This window comes from Argiope bruennichi, chromosome 9, assembly GCF_947563725.1.
Source record: "Argiope bruennichi chromosome 9, qqArgBrue1.1, whole genome shotgun sequence".
NCBI classification, from domain to species: domain Eukaryota; kingdom Metazoa; phylum Arthropoda; class Arachnida; order Araneae; family Araneidae; genus Argiope; species Argiope bruennichi.
Window position 1 is genome coordinate 102,045,381 of NC_079159.1, and position 18,789 is coordinate 102,064,169.

The window sequence follows — 18,789 nt, forward strand, 5'->3', positions numbered from 1 at the left end:
GATTTATTAGGAAATTTCCAAATATCAAATTGTTCTACCACTGACGTAGACTTTACAAACTTTATTTAATTAAATTCTCAATAATAATCGTTCTTTTATTAAATTTTTTCCAAAATTTTTGATAGTAAATAACATTTTACAGGGATAAATTTTTAAAAGTAAATGCTAAGTATTTGGCACAGAATAATCAGATCTGATTTTTACACTATAAAATTGCAATTTGTAATTTCCTTCTGAATAATTTTACAACTTCAGAAGTCAGATTGGGCTAGACTGTATAACTTGCGCTTACTATTCTGTTATTCAAAACCCTTTGCCTCAAAAGATTTTAAACAGTTAAACGATATATAGCGATTTCCCATATTGCATAAAACGCGTGGTATTCACATAATCTCTCTGCTGAAACGATAAATAAAAAAATTGTGGAGCTTAGCTCTTTTTACAAAACATGTCACAAGTTCTGTGACAATAGTCTCTTCAAAGAAGTAAGATTCAGTTATGATGGAGGGTGGGAAGCCAACCACACTGTAACTCTGATGTAATGTTTTGGTCAACGAGGAGATTTTCAGCAATCCAGATTCAGACACGCGTTTACAAAACTTTCAGATAGAAATAAGCCATATAGGCCACAAAAAATGTCAAAACCGAGAAAAATCTATCCATATCTGTGCAAAAAAACACTAAAACAGTTTTTCTTCATCATCACCAAAGCACAATCCTCACACATGGAATATCTGAAATAGGTAACATCTTAAAATACTGCTCAGAACATCCGCACTTCTAAATAAGGAATGTTCAAATTTTAAAATATTGCAAGAGCATTGCTGCTATCATGTACATTCGTTGTTGTTTGTTCCATAACTGCAGTTGTAGTGTCCACAGCTCTCTCAATTCCAACTGGTTTGCAGAAAGCATTTTTCCCTACTTACCATTATGGCGGTCCCATCCATTCTTTAGAGCAAAAGTTCCAGTCTCTTCAAAAATCAAAATTCATTCACCAAAGATTTCTAATAGTAAGAAGTACTCGCCTTTTTACTTGTCAAAATACCTTCAAAGAAGTAGAAGCATTATTGCTGAATTCGGGTAACAGTGTTCCATCAGTAACACTTGGTCTGATAAAGTTAATATCACAGTCACTAAAAATTGTAGTTTAATATAAATTAATAATATAATTAAAAGTTGTTTTATACCCTATTATAGGTAGAAGAATTTAAGATACTTTCATGTTTATAACAATACAGCAAAACCTTTTTATGCCACAAAATTTGATTGTGATTTTTGCACAAGATGCACCTAAATACCGATTGTTAAATTTAGATTTTCCTGTGCATATTTTTTTTATTTTATTTTATTTATTATTATTATTATTTTAGTTTTACGAATTACTTATTTGAAACCTAAATTTCAATTTCAAAAAATTATTTTAATTATCTACATTACATATTAAAATAATGAAATTATCAACAAACAACTGAAAAATAAAGATTCTTATACCTCACTCCATTCTTCCATCATTTTATCCAGGGCTTTCTCGAGTTTGAACTCCTTGCTAGCTGCTTCACTGATCACTTCAAACTGAGGAATGTATTCTTGCAAATTCAGTCCGATGAGTTTTGCAAGGGTCGTAGTTTTGTCTGGTTTTAGAGGAAAGCCGACGATTTCAGAGATTTGATCCCAATGCCTCTCTCTTAGGCCAGGGTTACACAGCGTTTGCACTAAAGGTATATAATCCTTAAACTTCTCCACCGTGCTTCTTACCTAAAAAGTAATTGAAATTAGAACACACAAAAAGTAATATTATATAGAAAATAAACATGATTATACTTGAAACCTTGAATGAAAAGACATTAGTAAAAGAAACCACATCTATGTTACTCTTTCAAAAACGACCCAAAATAGGATGGAAAAGAGATTAAATCATACAGTTTTGAAGATTGATACACATGTTCCGAGAAACTTCTATTAAACATACAAAATGTTTCCGTTGGTTGGGGTGGGGGGAGAGACAGCTTGTGTCACTGTCAATGATTCCACCACAGATTTTTTAAAGTTGAAGTCTTAAATATCTCTACAATTATTCTATTTTTAAAATAGAGCTGCATAGGATGCAAAGTAGCGTAAATTTCCGGCAAACCACCCCTTTTATTTTTACTTTAGCTTTAATAATTGTCTATATAATCGATTTTAAAATAAATGAATCATATAAAAAAAGATTAATTGATGAATTCCTCGCCTAGATCGAAATACTATTGGAGAAAGAACTTTCTTCCCTAAACGCTGATCATTAAAACTTGAACCACTCTGGATATAAAAATTTTATACAGTGTCTCAGATAAAATATTCCTATATTGCTCAGTGACAGCTTAAATAATCATTTGAATTTTTCTCTAAAATTCACACATAAACTCTTATTTACATAATAAGGAATATACAATATATGTAGTCATATTTATTAGCAAAATATATTCAATCTGAAGTATGTTTTAATTTCTGAAGAAATGAAAGTTTCATCGAAATCAGTATTTTTATAAAGAATGACACTTATTTGAGCCAACTTCGTTTGATATGCTTATAGAACAAATTTTGATGAAACATTGGAAGTCGCAGAGAGGGTCTAAGATAGGGCGAAAAGTTAACTGTGTATTGAGTAGGTGATAAACAGAGTTACAACTACTCTAACGTTTGTTATTGGTGAGTTTGGGTTTGATCTCGGATGAGTGGTTTGCTAACTTGGATATTAACAAACAATAAGAGATTTTCAAGTTTACATAAGATCTCAAAATGGTTCTAAGACATCCATCATTTATGATAATTTAGATATAATGCTGCTGGTCAGATAAGTTAAAAAGAAGAATAAGTTAATTATTACACGACTCTTTAAGAAAATCCTACATGAAAAATGACTTCAGTAATATTAAATAGGTGCGCAAAGATAAAGTTCTTCCCAAAGCTTTGGTGACAACAATAAAAATTGGCAACCAAAAATTAGTAAATTAGTAGCAATTGATTCGATAATTGTTTTTCAAAGAATCGCTATAGGCAAAAAAAAAAAAAAAAAAAAAAAAAAATCAGTAAATTATTTCAAATTTGAATAATTCAATGTTACAAGAATTTTTTTTAATGAAATGGAAAAAAAATGAAAAACTAAAATCAGCATTTTATGATTCCATTACAATTTTCAAGTATTACGATGAAATCTAATTTTCCTAATTACACTGTTGTCATCGATAGTGGTTTCCTTCAACATAGGAATCAAAAACCCCATATCGAACAATCTGCCCAGCTTATATCGATTATGCCAAAAAGTATTAAGTAATAATCACCTAGTTATGATTATTCGAACATAAAAAACAAAACTTACAAAATAAGATAGATACTCAAGATAGAAAAAATATGTTGACAATAGATTTGAGGGAAATATGATGGCCATGATACGAAAAAATAATATTTTTGTCTATAAAATCATAAATCACAAAGCTAAAGCGGTAAATAGGGTATCTTATCAAATTGAAACAAAACTGCTATATTATTTTAAATAATTTACAATGAAGTTGAGACTAAAACAGTCAATACAGTTTTAAAAAATCATTCATGATTATATATAATATGCTGATCTTCTTGTATTGCTCATAGCCTTGATTCTACAGGATAAAAACATCCCTTTTGTGGAGCCAGACATGGGAATCAAAATACTTTCACTGCAAGAAGTGTAAAACACGTGATCTCACATTTAAAAAAAATATATGATCTTAATTCTTGTCCTTCCATGCGTTCTACGGATGTAATTCAGCATTGGCTACCTATAACAGGGGCAAAATGATGTTCATCAAAATGCTACAACAAAATTCTGGACTAAGATATTTTAGAAATTTTCAGCATTTATTTTTCACAGAAAAACAGATGGTTGACGCAGACAAGAAATTTACCTTGGACACAGCATCTTAACATAACATTTTTCTTAAAGACTAGAGTTTCATATTCTATTAAAGATCAGTTAAGAAAATAAAAATCGATACTAATTTCCTCCCTTCAACTGAAAATCTTGCAAGGTCCCATTCTTTCAGATGATTAAAAAAAAAAAAAAACCGCAACATACAGTTTTAAATGCTTTGTTAAACTGTATATATAAATGTATGTATCTATTTGTAAGGAATTTTAACGCTCTTCTATTTTTGTAATAGGTATATTCAAAATCGAATAATTATCAAGATTTTCAAGAAAAATTTTAAAAAGGGGAATAAAGACCAAGAAAGCTGTGTGAGTTAGCATCGGATACTTTTTATGTTTAAAAGAAACCCCTCATATTAAGATGCAAAACTCTATGATTTGGTGTTTTCTTTAAATCGCTCGTTGAAAGTATTGTGATAGTTATCATGATGAATTAATAAAGGCACAACGACAACGAAAATAATTACATCTAGAAATTTATATTAATAAAAAACATAAATTAGCATCTATATACGGCTGAGCAGCTGTTAAATACCTGAAGAAATAATGGTTCTTCAGAGTTCATTTTCCCCTGAGAAACAATTTTTAACTTTATTCAACATTATTAGTGGCAAATGTTCATCTGGTTATGATTCTAATCAAATCTAGCGTAACAAAATTAGTGAAAATTCAGGTTTGGGATTTTATCTTCCTGCAAAGTTTCATATTTTCAGAAATATCAAATATATAGAGATCATTAAAAAAGAATAAAACAGAATTCATCATTTGAGTGAAGGTACTCACATTCTCGGCGATCTTTCTTGGTTCAGGAGTATCACCAAAAGTTTTCTCTAATTTATACAACGAACGCCAGAGTGTCATCACTTCTTGTTCGACAAGTTCAGGATCAACTTGATGAATTGAGCCCTCAAGCCATTCTCTAGATAAGATTAATTCAACAAAGTTATATTTTTCCAATTTAGTCACGAATTACTTTAAAAAAGAATTTTCTATTCCAAAAATTAAATGCATTAAAGTTAAAAGTTTGTAACCAGAATGATGGAACAAGTGATATATAATTTTAAAAACTTTATTTTTAAAAAAATCATTTATTCTTTAAAAACATTTATTTAAACAAAACATTGATTTTTTTAAAGCCAGATTAAAAAAAATTCAAAATGCAACAACAAAACAATTCGAATGAATTCATTTTATTGTATCTAACTAAAGATTATGTTTTATACTTCTTGTAATAGTTAAATATGTTAAAGCAAATTGATCTAATTAGATTAAAGGGAAGTTTTTGATAATCATAAAAGAATCATTGAGTACAAATAAAAGAGACTTCTAAATCATTAACTTCAAAAACTTTTTGCCTCAGAGTGATCAATTTTACACTCTCAAAAAATATAGTGATAATTGTAAATTTTGGAAAATAAAAAAAAGCATATTGGATCGTGATTTAAACAAGATTTTTTTCAATTTTGAATCAAAATTTTATTTCAAATATTTATTTAAATTTTTAAAAAGAAATAATTTAGGGAATAAAGTTAGTATTACAAGGTTATTGTTAAGAAAGGCATATGAACTTGAGAGATTAATCTTTCAATTCATATGCTTTAAATTGAACGGGGAAAACTAAAAACCAAGAGAAAAAATTTCAATCCCATATATATTTATCAAATACCATTAATTTTCACCATTAAATGCTTAGAAGAAATAAATGTAAAAATATATTTAAAACTGCTTAAGAGTATGTGAAACAGATATACTCTCATTTACCATAATGAAAAATTTGATAGTAATTAAAATTCGTTTTTTTTTTCTTTTATTAATTTTACAATTAAAATTTAATTTTTAACCCCAAAACAAAATCCAATAATGCCTAGTCTCTGTACGAGTCTTTATGTTAGAACACTTCCAAAACTATTCAGAAATAGTTGCGTTAGAAAGGTGTCGTAAACATTTCACTGGAGTCAATGCACGCTTACACTAAATGAGGGCGATAATTTAATTCCATTGTTAATCTTGTAGAAGGAAAAATCCTTAATTTTTTACAAGTACACAGCAGCTTGTAATTAGCTAATAAATGGCACAGTTACATTTCTTATGTGACTTGAATCGACTTCATACTTTTTAAAATTCTCCTTTTTTTCAATTTTTTTTTAAAGCTTTATAACGACTCTTCCATGAAATTCAAGCTTTTGCAATTTATTATCTATTGAATTCATTCCTATAAATCACGAAAGGTAATTTCTTGAATCTTTGAGATTCTTTAATTAGTTTTTAATTCAAAAATTTTTTGTTAATAATGAAAAACCATATCCCCATATAACTGAAATTCTACAATAGAATTCTAAAATATCGAAATTTCACACACAAAAAAATCTCTTAATTACTATTTAGATTTTAGTACTAATAAGCAGTCGCTCTATTTGGCCATCGTAATGTGCTATCTTTGATATTATTCTATCAAAGATAATATCCTATAATAATCAACGATAGCACCCATTTCAAAAATAAATTCGAGCAGCAATTTTGAGTGAGTGAGTGAATATTATACTAGCGCAAGATCCATTCTCTGGATAAACTGCGTCGCAACTAGATGAAAATTTTGGTGCTACGTCTTAAAACTTTGTTTAAAATGTTTATAATCTGTTTTTTTTTAAAAATACAACTACAAATTAAGAACAACGACAAGGAAAAAAAAAAAAAAAAAACATTTCAAATTTCTTTGATAAAACCCGCCTCTTTTAAATACAGAAAAATATTAAAATGCGGTTTATATGCTATTAAAAGCTGAAGACAAGGAACAAGTGTATTAAAATACTTAAGACGCAATGAGTCCAGTGACTGACATTCGATCAATATATGTCTGATAGTTAAACTATCACCACAACGATTACAAATTGGTGGTGGCTGCTTTAAAAGTAGATATTTATGCGTTATTCGAGAATGCCCTATGCGTAATCGTGTCAGAATAACATCGCATCTGCGATTTAAGGAGGAACACCAAAGTTCAATAAAAGGTTTCACTATGTGTAGTTTGTTTTCTATCTCAAGGTTCCATTGGTTTTGCCAATTTTGCAAAAACCATTTCCGAACGGAAGAACGTACATCAGCATAAGGAATTAATTGTTCGTGGGATTCGGTTGCTGATTTTGCTGCAATATCCACTATTTCATTCCCTTGGATACCCACATGAGAAGGAATCCAACAGAATAGAATTTCAAAACTATTTTGATATAGGTCCTTAAGCAAATTCCTGATATCAGAAATATATGCATGATTGTGCGATTTTCCAATGAGGGCTTGAAGGGCACTCCAAGAATCGGAATAAATGATCACCTTTCTAAACTTATTCTTAGCAATATATTGTATAGCACTATATATGGCTGTGACTTCCGAAGTGAAAACTGAAGTAAATTCATGTAATTTGTGACTTATAACTACATTCTCACAAGCAAAAGCATAACCAACGTGAGACTCGGCTTTAGAACCATCCGTGTATACAGGAATGTAGTCACTATACATATGTCTGTGAGCAGAAAAAAGTGCTCTAAAAATGAAATCAGGGGTATTGGACTTTAAAAATTTTTGAAATGGATGAAGCAAAACAATATCATATTGACACCAAGGTGGTATACAAAAAGGACTTTCGTCATGAATTTCAACATTATGGTAAGCTTCTGGTAATATCCTAAAAATACGTGTTCCCAAAGGAGGTATACAGGATCTGCGGACGTTGAATAGTGGAATTTTGAAGACGAAAAACAATTGCTGCTGTTGTTGTTTATAATGGTACTTGCCATGAACAAGCTCGCTGAGGAAGTCATCGATTTTAAGCCCAGGGAACGTCTCTTGTTTTAGTAGCGCCAACTAGGGCCAAGAGTACGTCTTAGCTATTCACACATCACATTCGCTTGCACAACCCCTTTTTACAGGGGGGCCCATTCATACATCTCACAGATAGAGCAGATGAAGAACAACCATGCCCGAACTGAGACTCGAACCCAGGACTCCCAGATCACGGGAAAGACGAGCTACCCTTATGCCAGGACGCCGGCAAAACAATTGCTAAAGTGAGTTATAATAGCATTACCCGAAAATTATTGTCTACTATTTCCTTGCATCTATTCTACACAATTTTAAAGATTGTTAAAATTGTTAAGAGAAAGTCCAAGCATCCGCTGGGAAGAACTGCACTGCGATCTTAACTTGAAGCATTATAGTTCTTTAATTGTTGCTCTCTTAATCTTATATACTTTACCAGTCTCACGTTGAAACCTGATGATAATTAGAATTTTAGAAATCATTCATATATTAATAAACATTTTTACCTTCGCTTTTTGGCAAAATCAACGGCATAGTCGTATAACTGAACATAAGGTTTCAGTTCATTAGTCAGGGTCATGCAGAGTGGATAGTTCGTTATTTCCCAACCGAACAACGCTTCTTCGGAATTGAATAGTTCTATCGTATTCTGTGCATCTAGCAGCCATTTCTGAATGTCAGTAGCGTGTTGCAGGTACTCTTCCACAAGTGCGCTGTCCCCGAGATGGGCAAGATTACTAATCTGCTTGGCGCGGCCCTTCAGATCTTCCACAAAAACTTTTCTGCGTTCCTAAGAGAACAATGCAGAATTGTTATTAAAAAATTAAAATCGCCGGTAAAGAATGTTACTCAATATTCAAAATTTTTCCAGTGAAGATAACTTTCACAAAGAGTTTAAATTTAGTCTATTTTCCTAGAAAATAACAGTCAAATCTTCTTTTATCGAGATGTGATCATAGAATATCGCAAATGATGCTCTGCCCTCCATATTCAAATTTTGAGGTAAGAACACTGAGCGTGAAGACGTTTGGCAGATATTAACCTTGAGTCCTACCACATGTGTACAGTGGTTATAAAGTCGTAATGTCGTAATTTTTTCTTCCATACAATAAATATATATATATATATATATATATATATATATATATATATATATATATATATATATATATATATATATATATATATATATATATATATTTGCATTTGTTATGGCAGAAAACCTTGAATCGAAAGCTACGCTCGATATCCTTGGATCTTAAGTTACAATTCATCCATTGTTAAAATCATTTTCGAAAAGTTTTCACCAATTTCAACACAATTAAGGAGATCAAATACAACAAATACAACTTAAATCTTTTTCTCACATAGGCAGGTACCAAACAGTTTTTTATAAACTTCGCAGGCACATATCTGATATCAAAATCTTCAGCCAGAATGAAATAACGGAACCAAAAACAAAATTGTATTTTTCAGATAATTCATAAGCAGTGATTCAACGCTTCTCAGTTACATATTACATAAATCTTGAAGACTGAGCATTTTTTGGTGACTTGGGCATTTTCACAGCCATGACGGAAAAGATTGAACAACTCATAAACTATTATCAGAATCAAAAAATCTTCCTACATTTCCTCGGCTTTGTTTAAATCTCACTGCTGGTATCGCCAAAGTTTTGGCAAATTTTAATACAAATTACTTGCTCAATTTCTTCTGTCATAACAAATACGATAACAACTAGTAGACACATTTGTTCGAAGTTCTGTACAGAAGTGATGAAAATGATAACAATTCATGGGGCATGCACGCAAGAGTCCAAAGTCAATATCTGTCAAGCGTCGTCACTCGGCGTATTTTAACTTTCATTTCAGATATCAACCATGATTCTTTTGGATCACGAAACGTAAATAACAATAAGGGCCAAAAACATGGAGTAAAGATTGATATGTTCCAATTTTACAGTTTGCTCAACAAAAAATCCACGTTGGAAATCGGCAAGTTTGTGAATCCCAAAGACAATCGCTCCCACTTTTCATGCAATGTTATTTTTACGTTCTGCAAATGAGAAGATGAGTTGCAATCGCCCTCTCAGTACCATCCCAAATAAATTGTATGGTTTCAAGGTCTGATGATCTGGCTGGCCAATCCATACACCGAATATCTGATTTCCCATACGTTCGTAGATCAGGTGCGATCTATGTCTATAGTCGAGGTTAAATCGTTTTTCAAACGATGAAATCATGCCAACTACACCTTTGAACAGGCGAAAAAAGAATGTTATCGCATCCATTTCATCCGTCAGCAATCATAGAAGTCTCTGCACTCATCCAACATGGAGTAGAATGGTTTCTCACTGATTCTTGGATCGATATTGATATTCTCAGTACTTTGTTAAGCATACTTTCCTGTGAGTAGAAATGAATGAGATATCATTAGATAGAGAGAAGAGAGATCTGAGAGCTCTCTGTTCCCCTTTACAGCGAGTCCAATTGTTCTATCATTTTTAGAGGCCATGTCCACATAGGTCTCATCTAGTTAATAAGTTAATAAAGAGCATATTTGTATGTAAAAGCAAATATCCTTGAACTTTGAGTCATAGAATATAGCTGGATGCTTTTGGAAGACAATTTCGTCTTGTCTGCTTCTTCCTCCCCCTTCCAGATTGGAAGAGTTAAAACATTGCCATAGGAACTCAAACTCACTGTTGCCCTATTTCCAACATGAATTCTTATATTGAAAGCAGCATAAGAAGGAATCTTATATTTATACTAAATCCTAGTTTTTCCGTTCCATCTTATAATTTACGGATATCCACTATTGATACGCACGATCATGCGATAACAGAACAGTTATTTGCCATTTATTTTTATATTATATGCAAAGTTGCGAGAAAATAGACAAGCTAGTCAGCCTTATTCTGCTGTGTTTCATCATATATGAAAATTAAAAGTACAATTTTAGATTTAATAACATACTAAATGATTTTGAGCTAAAAATGCACGTAAGTCATTTATTTAAAATTCCACTAATTTAAAAATTACTTATGGTAACACTCTCTTTTTTATGTCATGAATAGTCTTCGTAGAAATATTATCCGGAGTGCAAATCTTGGCTAATATATCCTGATTATACAGGAAAATATTTAACTATTTTTTAAAAGGTCTGCCATCGATGTTCTAAGCATCGATAATAACATTTCGATTTTTGTGACAATTTAAAAATATTCTGAAATCTTTAATCTACATAACAATCACTTACCACCGAATGAATGTCCAAGTTTTAGTATATTGAAATTTTCTTTAAAAATGTCGATTCTGGCAACAAAAAAAATATACAAGAATTACATGTTTTTACCTAAATTGCACCTGAGCTATTAATCAGCAGAATACTCAAATCAGTAAAACTGAAGCACTAACATTTTGTTAATGTGAAGAGAAAAAAATAAAATAAAACTTATTTTACTGTTTTAATGAAATGTTACCATTAGTATTAATATCAAAGCAACATTAGAATTAAACGGCATAATAATGAGAAACTGAAAGAGATAGAATTTGGTTATTCCTTTTTTTTTAATTTTATACGCTTTATATCTGAATACTTTTATCAGTTTATTTCTATTATCATCGCTTAGTACTAAATTATTAAAACATTTATGACATTTTAAACTACTTTATCTTAAAGGTAATGTTAGGTATGGTAAACAATTAAAGAAAATTACTTTTTAATATATTAATGAAAATATATATCTAAAGAGTTATTTTTATTAAATGTATTTATAGATTCCTCTAATTATCTGACAGACATTACTTACAACTAAATTTTCTTGGAAACTTGATAGGGCGTTTTCAGCAGCCGAAACATTCCCTTGGATTATTTTGGGAAGTTCCATATGCATTGTGTAAATCTTAGCATTCTTTCCAAAATCTGCAGGTGTAAAATTAATTATACCACACATGTAGTAAATCCAAGATGTCAAATTCTGCAGTTTTGTCTTCAAATCTTTCAGTGAACTACTTTTGAATTTTTGCAACCATTCCTGCAAAAAAAAAAAAAAAAAAAAAAAAAAAAAAAAAAAATCATTAATTAAATGTGAAATTACAGTAAAATGTAATGGTATGATTTGTTCCATTCCTAGATCTATCGTTTTACTTAATTCATTCATGATTTTAAATATTCATATTTTTATAACTGTATTTATCCGTACTTCGTAAAACCAAATTCTGAAAACTTTTCTAGTTATTATTTCATAAATTAAAAATTTCCTAAATTTTCGATAATCCGAATAAATACCAATATTTAATTTTATTCAAATGTTATCGAATCTAATCTACATGATGAATCACGGGTTCTAGTTTCACAACTTTTTTTTATTATAATTATTTTGAAAAGAAAGTATTAATTAACATTATTGATTGATAATTGATAGTTTATAGTAATATTCAAATAACTAATTTATTTTTTTTACTTTAATTTAGCGATGTTTTTAACACTTACTACATATGTTAAATAACGATGACACTCTCAAAGGAGTGATACGATACGTTTAAAAATTACGATATACGATATGTTCAAAAATTGTACTGCATATCTTTAAAACGAAAATGACTATAATTTTGCATTTACAGTTGGCATTCAAATTTTTATATGTTTCTATTCAATCATTTTAATTTATTTTGGAAACGGCTCCCTTTATAAATCACATATACTTCTACAGAATTCTTTTTTATTAAAATAAAAAGTTATGCGTTGAAATGTCTCGGTAATAAGCAAGGTTCAGACACATTTTTTTGACTATATAGCAACATTTATGTAATATTATTTTATCAATAAACGATTCAATGAATTAGGTGTACAACTGAAGTCTCGAACTTGTGTACCATCCAGAAAGTTTGGATGAGTGAAACGCCAATTATAAAAAGACTACTATGTTCCAATTAAATATTTTTATTGTTCTTTCTTACATAATACATAATATCCACCACCCAGAGGGGGGCCCTTGCAATGAGGATGAGAAGGCGGTTGGCATGGTGGTTGGTTCTCGCCACCCTGGAGGGTAACGAAAAGGTGGGTTTCTGGCTCCTCCCATCGATGATGGGACATATTTCCTAAGGGAAGGGTTGTACCGTGGTCGGTGATGGCCCTTAGGACTCAACCATAGTTCCCGCCATTGTTGCTGATGCGGCGGTCCGGTCATTCGGGCAGGTCGGAGAGCTACTGATATGACTTACATAATATCTATCAATAAATAAACATTAAAGTAGAAAATAAATAAATGCTTACATTTTTCAGGCATAGGAAGGGCCTGAAAAAGGGTTAAGTTAAAGTAGTAGTATCTTCATTTCACTTTTAGAAACCAAATATAAAGAGGCGACAATTTTTTATAACGGGCATCCTTTATCCCTGCCATGCCATAGATATTTAAAACCATAATCATTACAAAACATACATTTTAGTGAAAAAAATATTAACTTACAAACCTTTGCTTCAAACAATTCTTTGGTGTTAGAAGGAATAGATTTCAGCTGATGAATAGCAACATCATATTCATCATTCAAACTAAATAAAAAATATATACAGTTATCAATACTATAAAATATTTCTTTACAATAAAACTTCTTAAAATATATGCCCTATTAAAATTCATCAAGCAAATTCTCCCTATCAAATATCAAAAATGAAGAAAACATTTTCAAATTAAAAAAATTACTTGCAAAATTCTATTTCGTACACATTTGAATATTATGGCACAAAATGTTTTTTAAAACAATTCAATTAATTTGTGTTTCTTTATAAAATAAAATTATCAAATGCTCTAAACATTCTAAAACAATGCACATAGAATCTGTAAATTACAATAGAAAAAAAACGACTAAAAACAAGTACGATGTTAAATCAGTAATGGATTTATGCATGGTATTGAAATACATAATTTTTGAAAAAATATCTTGACAAAGAAAGTCAAAATAATTTATCCGAAATAAATTTATACTGCGTTAAAAATAGCTAATAAAGAAAATGCATATAGAATATTTTGAAATTAAATGTGGTTTTGTTATTAATCAACATTTGTCAGTTTTAATAGAATAAATTTTAACGTCCTGTGAAAAATAACACAATAAAATACTTTTCAGCATAACTGACACCTTTATTAAAAACTTAAATTAAATTTCATATCTCATAACCAGTTTTTCCCCCTTCTTTTTCTTTTTAAGACAACGAAAAGGCGATGCCAAACAAGCAATACCAACAGCACATTTTGCATTACAGCACTTTATAATGTTGAACTATAAATATGACAGATCATTATACATTACGTTGTATATACGAAGTATTGTAATTGTCAAAAAAAAAAAAAAAAAAAAAAAAAAATCGAACTTGAGATTTCGACAAATCTCCACTTTTCAAACCTCCCCTAATTCGAAAAACAAATGTTTGGCATTATGTCTGTCTGTGAACGCTATAACTCAAAGGACGGTTTAAAACAAACGGGCGAAATTTGGTTGGTGTAGTGAAAGTTTAGAAGCCAGTTAACAGCTACGCTACACGAGACGAGCAATTGCTTTTGTATTGTGGTCATGTTACTGGACTGCGAACCACAAGGTCCCAGGTTCTATCCTCGCTCATTATAATTCGCTACATTGGTATAGAATTATGCTCAAATTTGTAGATTTCTATCAATTTTTGAACGAAATCCATTCATCGGAAGTTAGTTTCTTTGGCTGTTCGAATATGAATGAACTCGATAAATGAAAAAAAGTAGTTATATAATATTTGATATAAAGGTTTATCATCTAATATACAGATTCTTATAAAATTTTGAATCAAATCTGTCAAAGGATTGACCGTTCTCGTTCTTTATTTTCGCATGCATATAAACGCAATGACTTAAATGAATGAAATTCAGTATATTTCTTTTGCATATAGATGTAATTTTATGCCAAATTTATGTTCCAATTGTAGACAAAAGGCGTCCAAAATACATATTCGCACCAGAGATTCAATAGAAGTGCTAGAATCACACAAAATATCTATACTTATTAACTATTGTTGTATCAATGCAATGTTGGGCATTTGCAACAATTGCTCTCTTACCCCATGTCCACATTTTTACGCAGGGGGGGGTGACAAAACCACCTTTATTGGAGAATATTTGAAAAAGTTTTTGCGAGATTTATTCTTGCTGCTTTTTTATGTCACCTTCATCGCTGTAGTGCTTTCTATGAAAGAATCCTTCTAGACAAACTCTCTGTCAATCATCACAAAGATTGATGTGATATTAAACTAATATTCGAGTGCTTAATCAAATGTTGCATATTTCAGCAATACATAAATGCATGCCACATAATGGGCAATAGTCAGCAATGTATAAGCAAAAGATATAATTTCGCGAGTGCTTAGTCAAATTTTGATGTTTCAGCAATACATAAATGCATGCCACATAATGGACAACATATACATGCCACATAATGGGCAATAGTCAGCAATATATAAGCAAATGATATAATTTTGAGAGTGCTTAATCAAATTTTACATGTTGCCGGTAACATGTAATCAGATATAGTTGTGGAATAGCAAAACTCGAGTACTGGTTACACAATTTCCTTTAGGTTTATATATCACGATGCAGTTTCTGAAAGCATTCTAATCATTCAAAGTATAATCTTCGCCAATATGAAAAAACACCCACGTCTATCGTCATGCTCAGGTAATAGTGTTTAATTGCTGCCATTTTAAAACATTGTTTTTTCAGTTCTAGAGTGCAGCGAGGGTGTTTTATGGTAGGCATTGTTTGAAAAACGTCACCTGCTTGACAAAAGTGTGTGGTGGTAACTTCATAAACCAGATAACGATCTCCGGAAAGGAGTGCACACTTTTGTCTAGTGGCTGTTACTCGGCTATGAACCCTAACGTTGCGAGTTCGAACCTCAAACTTGCACATTGGTGACCCTGGTTCTGAACAAACGCATCCTTCTTGCAACTGTCATGGCGCCATCTACCGGCAGCAACCACTCACACATGCTCGCCGTCGCCCGCCATAACGCTTGGTGCGATAATCACGTTCGTCGCTCGCCATAACTGGCGGGATAAAACTACACCCACTCACTGGTGGGGGAGTACTGTGGTGGTAACTTCATAAGCCAGATAACAATCTCCGGAAAGGAGGGTACACTTTTGTCTAATGGCTTTGTTACTCGGCTATGAACCCTAACGTTGCGAGTTCGAACCTCAAACTTACACAAGTGATTATCGCCAATGCCATTCTTTGAGATAAAAAGAAAACTTCACGAAATATGAAACTTTCCTCAATATTGAAAAAAGTGAGTTAAAATATGTTCTGTCGTATAACAATAACATTATTAGATTAAAAGCAACTAATTTAAAAATTAATTTTATAGTACCATCATAATCCATATTAATATATGAAAATTTATTCACACAAACTCACCGTGAAATTATCTCAGACAATTTTTGTTCCAAATGATTCATCAGGATGTCTAGTAGATTGATTACAATCGCAAACAGGTCTTCAAAAAATTCCATGCAATCCACAGTGAATATTCCTTGCTTGACATTTTTACCTCTGTGGTAATTGATTTCTTGTTTCAATTCCATGAAATATGTCACTTTATCTTTGTATTCATCTAGTGAGTGCTCATCTTGCAAAAATGAGTTCAGCTCTGCTTGAGCCTTGGAAAAAAAAAACAAGTAATATATAAAAAATATTTTTTTAAGTCAATTCCTACTTAAGTCAACAAAATTTTTTTTATTTTAGTTACTTTATATTAAATAATTACAATTAATATAAATATGTATATGCATATGACAGAATTACAATATTAAGTGGCAAAATAGAGCTTGGCGACGGATTTGGCGACTTTGACGACCAAATAGGAATTACTGGACAAATTTAATTAATTAATTAATATTTGAAAAAGAACTATATTAACATCAAGTGTCATCCACGTGATATTTGAATTTGAGTGGATGAATAAAAAGTATTTTATTAACGACTGAAAATTTGAACAAGATATATAAATATATATAGAGAAAATGTGAACTAACAGTAGTAATTGAAAAAATGACACTAAGTGTTATACAAAATGAAATGATGAAGAATGAAATGAATTCTTTAATAAAATAATTGCTACATTTTTCGACCAGTATTATATCCACAAGTAGTAATATTAAATAAATTCATAATTTACATCCACAATAAGATAAAGCGAAAAAATGTATTGGTTTCGTTTTTAATAGTACGGAAAATTTGCCTTTTGATATAAAGAGGGTAAAAATGATCTTGATGATTATTAGAACCTGTCTTGAGATGCTGCAAGGACGATAAAGTTCCGTGAATTTAAAATATTTTGCTGCCAATTATCTGATTTCTTATTTATATTATAAATATCCGAATTAAAAAGAAATTCATCTGTTAGTGATAATATTCCAGAAGAGCAACAGAAAGTGACAGAATGAATAATGTTAAGTGACAATGTAAATAAATTATCGTTGCTTTTCTTGATTACAAATAATTTATTTGATAGTGAAGATTGTGACCTGGGTGAAAGGACCTGAAGACACATGTTGTCTTTTATATGGTTTATTGGCAACATCAACAACAAAAGGACTTGATTACGCCATAGTGTAGTAGGCCTAGAGAACTACACATAAAACAGATCACACTCCCCCTAGTACAGGAGTCAAGTTCGCTTCTGCTAGAAAAAAAAAAGAAAAATACTAACATCAACAGGGAGACCACGTGATATTTACATGATTGGCAATTAGCTCCGCCCAGGAAGACCACATGGTCAACTAAATTCTTAACAGACAAAGAACAAGAGATACTTTTAAAAATTGTGCAGTTTCTTCAACATTACAAGAAATAATCATTCAAGCAGCCGATTGCGCATTGAATATAATCTATTGGCACCATAAGTGATGGTACTGGAATGTCTCATAGCTTTTGGAGAAAAAGCCAACGCTGCTTTACAGGATTTAGGTTTTATAATTATTAACTGCAAGAGTAAAGTACATATTTGAACGAATGACAATTGGACAAGAACGATTAAAGATCCGGAAAACAGTCGGGGACTGATAACCGATAACTGAAGATTATTTTTTGATGGAAGAAAGGACAAGACAATTATTCAAAAAGGAAACTAAGTTTTACAAAATGGTTATTACCAAAGAGCAATTTTCCGAAAAGAATAACCAAATTCAAATGTCTTTAGACAATTTAACATCAATAAGTCATGGAAAAGAAATTTCACACAACGTAATTGAGTTTTTACGAGAAAAAAAATAATAAACCTTTTGGTAATTTTCCATGATAAGATGCGATGTCGTAAATATTGAAATCAGTAACAGTATAATTTCGCTATTGGAAAACATAATAGGAAGATCTCTAAGATGGTTAGCTTGCTTATTCCATGGTAACGAGCTGCTTTTGTCCTATTTTAGCTGAGAAAATTAAAGGTATCAATGCATTCAAAGGGAAACTATCATAAACTTCCTCTGATGTTTTTTTTTTTTTTTTTTTTTTTGTCAATTGCAATTAATCTGATCTTATTAGAAAATATAAGTACATATCACAAGTATTTAATAAATATATGCATTGCTGCATCTAATTGAAAATGTTTGTTCGATTAATCTTTGAAAAATCCTGAGAATTTTTAAAAATAAAAACTGATAGTGGAGACAGTATTAGAAAGCTTACAATTCCAAAAATCAAATTTAATGCCTAACTATTGTACATCTAATAACACTGAGATCACAGTATCCTGTTGATAAAACGTACTACCACTGATTCCCAACAACACTGCGTTAGGGATACATTAGAATAAATTACAGTAACTAATCCATTAATTGATTTATTACGTTTCCATAATACACAAGCAATTTAAAGTGCAGTTAAACTAGCTATTGAGTCATCTGTATCTGTCTGTCGATTATCTTCAGAATGCTTTGAAAATGTGAAAATTGTATTCTGGAAAGAATCTGCCAAAATTAGTGGCGAAAAAAAATCCCATC

The 18,789-nt window shown here is 30.8% G+C and overlaps 1 protein-coding gene across 1 annotated transcript in view; it reads right to left on the reverse strand.

The window, feature by feature from the left end:
• Positions 1–18,789, reverse strand: part of LOC129983797 (dynein axonemal heavy chain 7-like) — a 135,663-nt gene that overhangs the window by 93,002 nt on the left and 23,872 nt on the right. Inside the window, exons 11-16 of the mRNA XM_056093431.1 lie at positions 16,208–16,449; positions 13,239–13,317; positions 11,573–11,797; positions 8,268–8,551; positions 4,732–4,867; positions 1,495–1,758 (exon numbers count right to left, since the gene is read on the reverse strand). Of these exons, the coding sequence (XP_055949406.1) occupies positions 1,495–1,758; positions 4,732–4,867; positions 8,268–8,551; positions 11,573–11,797; positions 13,239–13,317; positions 16,208–16,449 (1,230 nt within the window). The remainder of the gene's footprint in view (positions 1–1,494; positions 1,759–4,731; positions 4,868–8,267; positions 8,552–11,572; positions 11,798–13,238; positions 13,318–16,207; positions 16,450–18,789) is intronic.